Source organism: Mixophyes fleayi, chromosome 6 (assembly GCF_038048845.1).
Source record: "Mixophyes fleayi isolate aMixFle1 chromosome 6, aMixFle1.hap1, whole genome shotgun sequence".
NCBI lineage: Eukaryota > Metazoa > Chordata > Amphibia > Anura > Limnodynastidae > Mixophyes > Mixophyes fleayi.
The window spans coordinates 216,135,804-216,148,099 of record NC_134407.1 but is presented as its reverse complement, the minus strand read 5'-3'; the positions used below and the strand labels follow the sequence as shown (position 1 = coordinate 216,148,099).

At 41.9% G+C, this 12,296-nt stretch overlaps 1 protein-coding gene across 1 annotated transcript in view; it reads right to left on the bottom strand.

Moving 5' to 3' along the window:
* LOC142095484 (uncharacterized) overlaps nucleotides 1-9,992 on the bottom strand; it is a 108,703-nt gene extending 98,711 nt beyond the window's left edge. Inside the window, 4 exon segments of the mRNA XM_075178429.1 lie at nucleotides 4,736-4,838; nucleotides 5,005-5,102; nucleotides 5,220-5,284; nucleotides 9,911-9,992. Coding sequence (XP_075034530.1) covers nucleotides 4,736-4,838; nucleotides 5,005-5,102; nucleotides 5,220-5,253 — 235 coding nt within the window. The 5' untranslated portion in view covers nucleotides 5,254-5,284; nucleotides 9,911-9,992.
* Nucleotides 9,993-12,296: the final 2,304 nt, after the last annotated feature.

Here is a 12,296-nt window from a genome sequence, read left to right as displayed (position 1 = left end):
GCAGTGTGTAAGGGCGGGGGATTGGATGTCGTACAGTACAGGCAGTGTGTAAGGGTGGGGGATTGGATGTCGTACAGTACAGGCAGCGTGCAAGGGTGGGGGATTGAACGGAGTACAGTACAGGCAGTATGTAAGGGTGGGGGATTGGATGTGGTACAGTACAGGCAGCGTGTAAGGGTGGGGGATTGGATGTGGTACAGTACAGGCAGTATGTAAGGGTGGGGGGATTGGACGTGGTACAGTACAAGCAGTGTGTAAGGGTGGGGGATTGGATGTGGTACACTACAGGCAGGTTGTAGGGGCGAAGGATTAGATGTGGTACATTATAGGCAGTGTGTAAGGGTGGGGGATTGGATAATAAATCTTTAATCTGTGTATTTTGTTTTAATTCATTTATGGCACTCCCATCTTCTCATAGCTCCAAGATTAATAGCAATAAGTATTTCATGGCTATTCCATACACGCAACTAAAATATATTAGCGATCAGATGAAAGAGTATACAATACCGGATAGTCCTGTGGGATACTGTGATTTTCCTCTGTACAATCCTGGGAAAACTGAGGACTAGGACATCTCTCTGGGGTATCACTGTTACTGGATCCATCTGTAGGAAACACACAGTGACTGGATAAATTCTATATATGTGATTATCAGATTATGTGTGATTGGGTGACCCCTTGTAAGGGTGGGGTCTCATGTAATAGAGGTATTTATTGTACATATGTGTTCATAGACATGCTTTCAGGGGGCTGCAGAATACTAGGCTCAGTCTATTCTTATCTTAGAGATTGGTGAAAAGAACATGCTTCGGCAAGACTGATTTTCCTTGCAAATAGCTATTCCTCTGTTGAATCACTCTGTATGTCTCTACACTGGCTGCCTGTCTTCTACCGAATCCAATATAAAATACTTTTACTAACCTACAAGGCCATCAACAAAGCTGCACCAACATAAATCTCCTCTCTTGTCTCAAAATATCTCCCAACTCGGCAACTCCGTTCTGCAAAAGATCTGCGTCTCTCATCCACCCTCATTACATCCTCCCATTCCCGGTTACAGGACTTTTTTCGGGCTGCACCCACTCTATGGAACTCTCTCCCTCGCACAATAAGACTCTCCTCTGTTCTGCAAACTTTCAAGCGTTCTCTGAAAACCTACCTATTCAGACAAGCTTATAATATTCCTCAACCACCATCTTAACCTCACTACCTTTAGCCTGTTACACAATTTCACACAAGACAACTACCCCCGGACCAACATTGTTGTGTGACAGGATCATTTAGCTTATGAGTCACCCTACCTTAGCAGTCTGGCTGGGCCAAGATGCAAAATGTATACTTAACCTCATGTGTCAATCTCCCATTGTCCCATAGATTGTAAGCTTGCGAGCAAGGCCTTCTCACCTCTTTGTCTGTTTTACCCAGTTTGTTTATTAGTTTATTACGTTTGTCCCCAATTGTAAAGCGCTACGGAATATGTTGGCGCTATATAAATAGATGATGATGATGATGATGATTCTTATCTTAGAGATTGGTGAAAAGAACAACATGTTAGAGAAAAAAAAAAATCAGACTATGACTTTTACAGTCACTGTATATTAAAAGTTCTTCGGGGACCTTCAATGTCTGCTAGTTATTGTCAAACTAATTCTCTTATGTTATGCAAATTTTTTGACCTGTAATTCTGGATACACTGGTGGTGCCTATATATATATATATATATATATATATATATATATATATATATATATATATATATATATTATATACACACATACATACTGGGACATCATAAAATACTTCAGTTACTGTGAGACTTCTATAGGCACCCCAGCTGTTCAGAGCTAAATATGTATGATCAACGCGGCAAGAATTCTTGAGCCTTGAAGTGTTCCTGTGATCATTCCCAGCCACAGACAGAATGTACTGAGCATGCTCCAACTTCCACCACGCGCTGTAGCAACTAGCCATATTGTATATCTAACATCTGACTGGAGAGCTGGGTCCCGCATCGTTGAACTCAGCCAGTGGACGTTAACTGATCAGAGGTCCTAAAGCCATAAATTACAAGTTACCAGGATGGGGATTTCCTTGTTCCTTACAGAAGCGATGAAGGCATCACATAGTGTGTTTCTCCGAGCACAATCTGGGAAGAACTCTAGCTTACAGTTTATTGTTCAGTATAAACTGACTATTACCATCACATCGCAGTACTACTGTCTCATGACACTTCTCCTCAAACTGCTACAAATGGCATTTGACATTTTAGATGTATTTTCTTTTCACCACTGCTAGGACCTGACATATTGGCCTCGAATCTGCAAAGGTGTAATTAAATAAAGACAGCCCTTCGTTAAGAGTTAATTAAGAAATTGAAAGTCGCTTTGTAATCTGAGCTGACAATGCCAAAGGTCTGGTACACAGTATAGCTCAAAAAAACCGATCTCTAGCCGTAGCCAGAGTTAAGACCTAGGATTCGGTACATAATGGTGGCAGAGATATATTATTAGGCACAGTAAGAGTTAATGGGCAAAGTTTAGCACACAGACAAACGAGTGCAACAGTAAGTGTGGGCGCTACGGAATATATTGGCGCTATATAAATAAATAATGATGATGATGGTGCAGAAAAGGATGTGAAAAGCGTGATGTTTATAAACACTAGCCCTAGTGGTGTATCTGACCTGGCCATAGGTAAAAGGAGTTTGTGCTGAAGTCTGACAGATTGGCACTCCAGCAAGGGGTAATTAATTAGTCAATGAATCAGGACCGATGGCGAATGTCTGAAACTCTTCAGAATCCAGATCACAAACACTCATTTCTGAACCTCTCTCACTCCTGGATATCATCTCAGGCTTTACACCAATAAAGATAGAAGTTATCCACACAGCCGCTGTCTACAGTACATCATCTCCTCTTTGGATGCTGCTGTGACTATACCAGATCCTGCCTACAAGGGGTTAAGCCCTCATCATTTGTCCGGGATCCTGAACACCTGTGCCTGTTCTTTATAGTCTGCTTTTTTCAACCGAGCGGTGCCAGTTCATCAATTGTTTGCTGTTTCTGGTCTCATTCTCTGTACTCGATTGATCTCCTCGTATCAGACTCCTGCTTCACTTATCGTTTTGCACCTTTTCCTGTGACCCAGACTTTGGCTCCTTTGATTTTGTTTCCGATTGCTCCTTGGTACCGTTATTGATCTTCCCACTTTCTGACCATCCTCCTATGTACTCCTTCCCATGGAGTCTCTGGCTATTACCCGAGGATTATCCAACATCTGCTATAGCTGCTCCTGGTGCAGCACTCAGTTTCTGCTGTTTATTCAGTCCAGTATCTATTTCCTATTGTTGCAACTACTACTGCCAATACCCACTGCCTATTGTGTCTACTACTTTTGCCACTATTGATTTCTTTGATCTTTGCATCAGTTACCTGTTGTGCTGATGGACTTGTGCTAGCTGTAGTTACCATTGTCTGCATCAAGTCATTTATCTGTGAGATTCTTGTTTTAAGTAGCTCTCCGTGGTTTGCATGCTGGGAACATTAACACAGCCATAACTCATCAAATGCATGAAGAGTTATGCTAGCTGTTAATTTATTTTCATTGAAGAACTCCATGCCAGCCCCTATATATGGATTAATCCTTATTCAACTAGTAAGAGACAGGAAACGTCAACTCCCCTGGAAGGTATATAGTGTGACTTCTCCTTCCCTCCTTCACGTTGAGGGACTGCCCAAGATGGACACAGAGCTGGAAGGACACTTTCTTGGTTGACATGGAAGTTAGAACTGCTGTAGGCATGAATGCAGAACTCACTCACAGCACTGCTTTACCTGAGTGTATGTCTAGAAATGGCACTGGTTGAGTATGAACATTTGATTGATACTTTGTGAAAGGGTTCTAATGTTAGGCCCTCCGAAACAAGATTGAGATCCCAAAGTGCCTCTAAAGACTATATGCAAGCTTACCGCTTATCAATCTTGTATCCAGAAATACATTCCCTGTCTGGTAGATACAGTGTACTAAGGGCAAGGCCTTTCTGTAGCCCTTCTTGAAGAAAGTCCAGTATCTGATGTATGTAGGCATCCAATGCATTGTGCCAATATACAAACTGTTTCCAAACACCATTATATACTTTGGAAGAATTTTTCTTCCTTGCTTGTAGTAATACTTTGATTGCGCTGTTAGAGATACCTTTACTCCTCAGAAAAATAAATAAATAGGAGATGGACAGAAAATAAAAATATAGAAGCACCTAACTAACTTCAAGATTATACCCCGTCAATAAGTGCTTACCTTGAACGTCTGTACTTCAGTTTATTTAGGACAGTTTCCAGGTCTTATGTCAGAACTTTCCATATATTTACCAAATACCCCTGATCCTGTGAATTGCTTTCAGGCACTGACCACATTCAACATGGCCAAGCAGCGCACACATCTCAGTATAGCTGTTCTCAATCACCGCAGCATATAGCCAGATTCCTACCAGAGTAGTCTGTATTATGTAGACACGTGACAGAGAGACGAAAGTTCCCTGTTACAGAAATAATCCCCCGTTCCCGTCTGCATGAACTCATTCACAATGTGATCATCATGCGTTCCAAGGACCTCCTCTATAATAACAATGTTACTCAGAATGTACAGTAACACTCTCCTCAGGACACTGTACACATTGGTTCTGAAGAGACAGAACAAGGAGATTATGTGACTTCTGTATTTAGTGTGTATTACTGACCTGTGCTGATATCTGTAGGGATTTCCTCCTCCTTACACTGCTGATCACCCCTCACATACGTCTCTTCTTCTCCCTCTACTTTAATGACAATCAGGTCTTCAGCCTGCACAAGCCACACACAGGACAATAAACATAACACTTTTAATAATAATAATAAATAATAATAATGTTCGATTCTTATATCAGTGCATTAAATCAATGCAGCTTCTCTACAGATGATATAGTGTAGAGTCACTTTCATATTTGGCGAGACCCTCAATTCCATCTACCTGATAATCCTGTTGGATATTGTGATTTTCCTCTGTATGATCCTGCGAATATTGAGGACTAGGACATCTCTCTGGGGTATTTCTGTTACTGGATCCATCTGTAGAAAACACACAATGACTTAATATATTGTTTATATGTGATTACCAGATGATGTGTATATAGGTGACCCTAATCACTGCTCTCTTCTTAACAATAAATTAAAGTCTCCTCTTACCCAGTGATGTGAGGGGCCGGTGAGTCTCCATCATCACGTCCTTGTACACCGCTACAATCAGATCCCTAATAGATAGACAGAAACAAGACGTGTGATGTCACTGACAATCCCAGAAGCCCTCACTTCTCTCGTCACAACGCAGACGATAACCAGGGTGAGATTTAATATCCTCTCAGTCAAGTGATCCGTATACTGCTGTATCTATGATCTACTGGGAATCTTCTCCCTATAGACTGGAATCACCCTCCCTTGAGTTCTTCTTTATGTCCTTTGTATCGTAATTTATGAGCAAATATGTGAACAGTATTAGAAATGTGATATGAATACAAGTTTAGCCCAGCGTATAGAATTTAAAACCACAATGACTGAGCACTATCCTACCTTGTAGAAGTTTCCCGAAAGGTTCATTATACATCACAGTTTGAAACACCCATCCCCCTAGAAGTAACTGTGATTCTATATAACTTCTACTTCTAAGGACTTGCAGAATACTGATGTTTGATGACTCTAAATCTCCTGTAACAAATCTATTTTATTGGCTCACGTCAGCACACAACTCTTACAACAATCTTAAGGGGCTACAATAAAGACATATTTTCTTTTTCAACTGAAGTAAAGGTGTAGAGGGAAGTATTATTCAAGATCCTGACCGCTTAAGACTGCTGTTTAATACATACTCGCCAACTGTCCCTGAATGTCTGGGAGACTCCCTGAAATAGGGGTGATCTCCCTCACTCCCTGAAGAGTCTGGCATTCTCCCTGATGCCAGTACAAGACGTGGTTGGCTTCGCCATCTGTGGCATGATGACACAGTTCAGAAATTGTGTCCTATGTCCATGTATTGATGCCTATGAAGGTGGCCATTTTTATGGAGACCAAGATTTAAACAAAGACTGACAGGTAAGACAACATGACTTCAGTAACGTAAAAGTAGAAATGTAAAAGACACTTCAGTTTCTAGAGATAAATTAGCTGCTTTTCTTTAATGCATAGTTGCCCTGCTCTCCCGGAATGTCTGGGAGACTCCTACATTTCTGGGAAACCTCCCGGACTCCCGGGAGAACAGGGCAACCTCCCCGTTCTCGCAGACGCAATAGATAAGTGGGGGCACAAATTTTGCATCGTCGTAGCGATTAATCAAGCCCCGCCCCCGCACGCCCACCTCCCCCAGGATCTCCCTGAAGCCAACGAGGAAAAGTTGGCAAGTATGGTTTAATTATTGCATACCCTGAGCACAGAGAGCAATGGCTGCCAGTATACATTAAATGAACTGTCCCACAGTTACTAAGTGTAATGAAGGGTTAAAGTCATTGCTTCTCAAGTCTTGTTTATTTCACCACAGAATGAGCTTTGTGCTGACCATGTAGAATAGGACATGTATATCATAGAATGTCAAGGACGCTGAATTGTCTATCAAACTTGTTTGTGTGTTTTGTAGCACCAATGAATGTGTAGTATTATTGCCCTAGTAATTTACTATATAACCCCCCCCCCCGGGGAGGCAGGGAATTAGTGGTTTTCTAAGTCTCATCCGGGACATAACCTGCAGCGGTGCCTAGAGAGTTTCCCCCCTACATGATTCTGGCTTGGGGCATCCAGACTGATTCGGTTTACATTTAAGACATTCCGCAAAACTAAGTATCTCTCATGCACTATGTGTATCTCAATAAATGCATTACCTGATGATAGATGGTTTTCTGTGACTTTCCTTCTACGTCAAATTAACACTTTGTATCTAAACAACCTATTCACACTGGGAACACTAAGCATCGCCAAATTCTCCCCACCTTAACTCCGATATAGCTCAGGGGATCAGAAGCTTCCAGCTTGGTAGTGCTTGATGCACTCTACATAAAACAGAACATCACTTATTAACACTGGACAACAGCCTCCAAAATGTACCTCAAAACATCAGGGTCTCCGCGGTGGGGGTATCTTATCCACAAATACAGGAACTGCGGCACAAACATGGTGCACTGTGGGGTATTTTCAATACAGAGGCAACATTTGGTGAGGGGGAAGTTTTTCCGCTACAGCCACCTCGTCCTCACCACAGGACATGCAAGTAAAGTGCTGGTAAGAATGCAGGTAGCGGATTTGAGACCGGGGGAGGAAAAATGTGTTGCAGGTAGGACGAAGGGCAGATATGCGCTATATGTGAGGGGAAGAAATATATTACAGGGGTGGGGTGGGGGTAAAAACTGTTTTATAATGGTGGTGGAGGGACCACCTGTGAGTGGCACCCTATATGACATGGACACATCCCCTCCTGGGGCACAACTGGAAAGAGAATCAGTTTTTCTATGTAGTATATTTTTAAGTTAAATATTTACTGCAACCTCCCCATAGGTGTATAACTTACAATGTGGCCCTCAGACCATACAATGTTGTCCACCCCTGTTTTACTGAGCCACCTATGAAGACATGATAACTAAACTTACAGATGTCCATCTCAGACAAGACACCTATCTTGGTCATCAAATTCAAGCTTCTCCATTTCTGTAACAAAGAATATGCTTACAAAATGATCTATCAATTGTACTACACAAATGAGCAACTCCACTTGAAATATCATGTGTGGTTGGAATGAAAGAAAGCTAAACGCAATGATCAGCCAATTAAACGTGCCCCAAGTACTTTCATCCTGGGTCTCCTGGGGGTAAATGTATCAAGCCGAGAGTTTCCGGCGGGTTTGAAAAGTGGAGATGTTGCCTATAGCATTTACCCCCCGATTTGAATGATTTGAAACATTATGTATAAAGAGATCGGGTGACATGTGGCTTTCTTAGTGGCTTACGTAGTGACTACTACACTATACAAGTGTACAAAAAAAAATCTTAATTGTTCTATGCTCTAGAGCAGGCCTGTCCAACCTGCGGCCCTCCAGGTGTTGTGAAACTACAAGCCCCAGCATGCTTTGCCAGTAGACAACCTGTTGATAGCTGGAAGGGCATGCTGGGACTTGTAGTTTCACAACATCTGGAGGGCCGCAGGTTGGACAAGCTTGCTCTAGAGAGAGCATAGAAAAACTGCAGGCTGTCTGCGAATCTGTGCAGAGGCGACATTGAAAAAATAAGATTTGTTGTACACTAGGACACTATGAAACGACTAACACAGCCAAATGTGACATTATTTCTCTTCAAACAAAAAACCCTGCCACAACACAACCTGGTAGCCACCAAATCGTCCCAGTCTGTGGTATGAACGACTGATAAATCTAAATTCTTTCTCTTTCCGTTAATTACAATAATCTCTTCCCTAATCTCTGGACTCTCACTATTCCCTTAACAAAGGGTGGTGATATACAAACAAATTGTGTATTTCACCAAGTTTTAAATCTACAAATTGTTTTTTTATATGTCTTGCACATGCTGTTTCTGGACCAACATTTTAAAAAAGCAAACGATCTGTCAATTCACTAGGATCTGATGACATTACCCGGGAATCTAGAATATTAATGATGTGCTGGATCCTGGTGAAGAGACAGGCTAGGTCATAACCATTGGTTCAGCTCACAAAATGGCTGTTTCCCCTGTTGGTAGGTAACAGGTGCTCTTTAAGCTCCATCGCCAGGTCTGGTTTCTAAACAGCATTTTTATTCATTTAAAACTTTAGTGCGCGAAATAGAAAACTTAAATGAAACGGGGCAGCGAATTTGCAATGCTATTAACGTGAATGTCTCCAACAGACCTCGATCACCTACGTCAGAGCTCCCAACACTGACATCCTGCATATTCTCTGTGTGACGTCATCATGGCTACAAGGCTTATGGGATGTATATGTGGACGGGGACTGCCCAGGGAAATTCCACAGCCCAGATAATGATGATCATATTGGGCACATCACAGTTTGGACTATCTTTCAACTGAACAGAGATCGGGGGAAGATCTTTTTACTTGGTCTACCATTCCCCTATGTAGTATAACTCACCCTCTTTCACCTTCCATCTCACACTCTCTTGCTTCCACCCCTCTTTTCTGATTTCTAGATCCCCTCACACTGACTTACCCCATGTGTCTGCCCCCTTCCTTTCCGATTGTAATCTCTCTTGAGCAATTCCCTCTCCCCTCTTGTTCCCCCTCTTTTCATTGCCTATAACTTCTGCTCACCAGCTACATTTTGCAGCTTCACCTCTGCCCTGGACTCCACTCCTTCATTGTCTTCACAACTCTATCAGTAAGCACAGGTTTTTGCTTATGCTGAATATACCCCTTATACCCTACTGACCATCTATGCTACAATTAGCTGTGCTGAGAGTTGAATTGTTATTGGTTTACTGTGTTGTCCTGTTATACCAGATCCTGCTTGTTTGCCCTCAGTACGGCGCTGCAGATCACCTTTGGCACCCAACAAATAGAGGTAAATAATAATATGTGCCTTGTGCCCCTGGTGACATATTCACCTGAATCCAACTGGAGGGTGGATATTGATATGGAGAAACAAATCAATAAGACAATATCAAATATAATAAACCCAGGATCATCCCCTGCCAGTACTGGTGCCCAATCCTTGCCCTGAAGCTCCTGGTAACAGATACACTGCAGGAAGACGGATTCATCTCTGGCTGCCCTTGGATATGACACAGAGCAGCTCTGTGATAACAATACACTGTATCCAGCTCTCTCTGCTCCTTGTGGTGGCTGCTATGTGTCATAGGGTGAGATAAAGACACAGTGACAGCCACATGTTACCTGTTACTCTGTGTCCGCCTCGTTCCCAGTACAGACAAGATCTGGACACCCAAGTGCCCCACTTCCGGAACCTGCAGCTAAAAAAGACCCCACTTCCTGTTTGTACCGTACGTCACTTCCGCTATTTGAACCGCAAACAGGAAGAGATCATCCACAAAGGATCGTGTACGGGCGGAAGTAAGAAGAGCGCGGTCTGTGTGAGGGGAGGAGGGAGCTGATTAATATTAATGAGCAATGATGAATATGCAGATATTTGAGAGGGAATTGTGGGAAGGTGCTGGAGCTCTGTTATTATCATTCATCCTCCATGTTATTATCTATATCTCCCTGTCTGTGTCTCTGTCTCCATTATTTTCAATATATGGTTATCTGTTATCCACCCTGATCATGTCTCTCCCCATTCCCTGCACTGTATATAATGTATTATCCCATTCACTGCACTGTATATAATGTATTACCCCATTCCCTGCACTGTATATATAATGTATTACCCCATTCCCTGCACTGTATATAATGTATTACCTCATTCTCCCCATACCATGCACTGTATATAATGTATTACCCCATTCCCTGCACTGTAAATAATGTATTACCTCATTCTCCCCATACCATGCACTGTATATAATGTATTACCTCATTCCCTGCACTGTATATAATGTATTACTCCATTCTCCCCATTCCCTGCACTGTATATAATGTATTACCTCATTCTCCCCATTCCCTGCTCTGTATATAATGTATTACCTCATTCCCTGCACTGTATAAAATGTATTACTCCATTCTCCCCATACCATGCACTGTATATAATGTATTACCTCATTCCCTGCACTGTATATAATGTATTTCCCATTCCCTGCACTGTGTATAATGTATTACCTCATTCTCCCCATACCATGCACTGTATATAATGTATTACCTCATTCCCTACACGGCATATAATGTATTACTCCATTCCCTGCTCTGTATATAATGAATTACCCCATTTTCCACATTCCATGCACTGTATATTAAGATAAAGCTCCAGGTCCAGATGGCATACACCCAAGGGTCCTTATGGAGTTAAACTCGGAAATAGCTAGACCGCTATTCTTAATTTTCAGAGATTCAATCTCATCAGGCTCAGTACCAAGGGATTGGCGAATAGCAGATGTGGTGCCGTTGTTTAAAAAGGGGACGAGATCACAACCAGAGAATTATAGACCTGTAAGCCTGACATCAATAGTGGGGAAACTACTGGAAGGTATTTTAAGGGACAGTATTCAGGATTACTTGGTACGCAATAAAATTATTAGTGGGAATCAACATGGATTTGTGAGGGATAGGTCATGTCAAACAAATCTAATTAGTGGGAACTTAGACCAGGGCAGGACAGTAGATGTGGTCTACTTAGATTTTGCAAAGGCCTTTGATACAGTGCCACACAAGAGGTTGGTTTACAAAATAAGGGAACTGGGTCTAGGAATCAAAATTTGTACTTGGACCGAAAACTGGTTAGAGAATAGGGAACAGAGAGTTGTGATAAATGGAACATTTTCTAATTGGTCAAAAGTCTTAAGTGGAGTTCCTCAAGGTTCCGTGCTGGGACCACTCCTTTTTAATATATTTATTAGTGACCTTGGTGATGGTTTAGAGAGTAAAGTTTCTATTTTTGCAGATGACACTAAACTCTGTAAGGTAATAAAATCAGAGCAAGATGTAGCTTCTCTACAGAGGGACTTAAATAAACTGGAGGATTGGGCGGCCAAATGGAATATGAGGTTTAACACAGATAAATGTAAGGTTATGCATTCAGGGATCAAAAACAAGAACGCAATCTATAAATTAAATGGAATTAATTTAGGAGAATCTATAATGGAAAAGGATTTGGGAGTGCTCGTAGACAGTAGACTTAGCAATAGTGCTCAATGTCAAGCAGCAGCTGCAAGGGCAAACAAAGTATTGGCATGCATAAAAAGGGGCATAGATGCAAGGGAAGACAGTGTAATTTTGCCACTGTATAAATCGTTGGTAGTACCTCATCTTGAATATGCAGTACAGTTCTGGGCACCACTCTATAAAAAGATAATTTGGAACTAGAAAGGGTTCAGAGAAGGGCGACAAAATTGATAAAGGGTATGGAGTCATTAAGTTATGAGGAAAGGTTAGCCAGTTTAGGCATGTTTACTTTAGAAAAGAGGCGTCTAAGGAGAGATATGATTACTATGTACAAATACATTAGGGGTCAATACAGAGAGCTTTCATGGGAACTTTTTACCCCAAGGACCATACACAGGATATATGGTCATCCCCTAAGGTTAGAGGAGAGGAAATGTCACAACCAGCAAAGGAAGGGGTTCTTTACAGTAAGGGCAGTCAAGATATGGAATTCATTGCCAGGGAAGGTGGT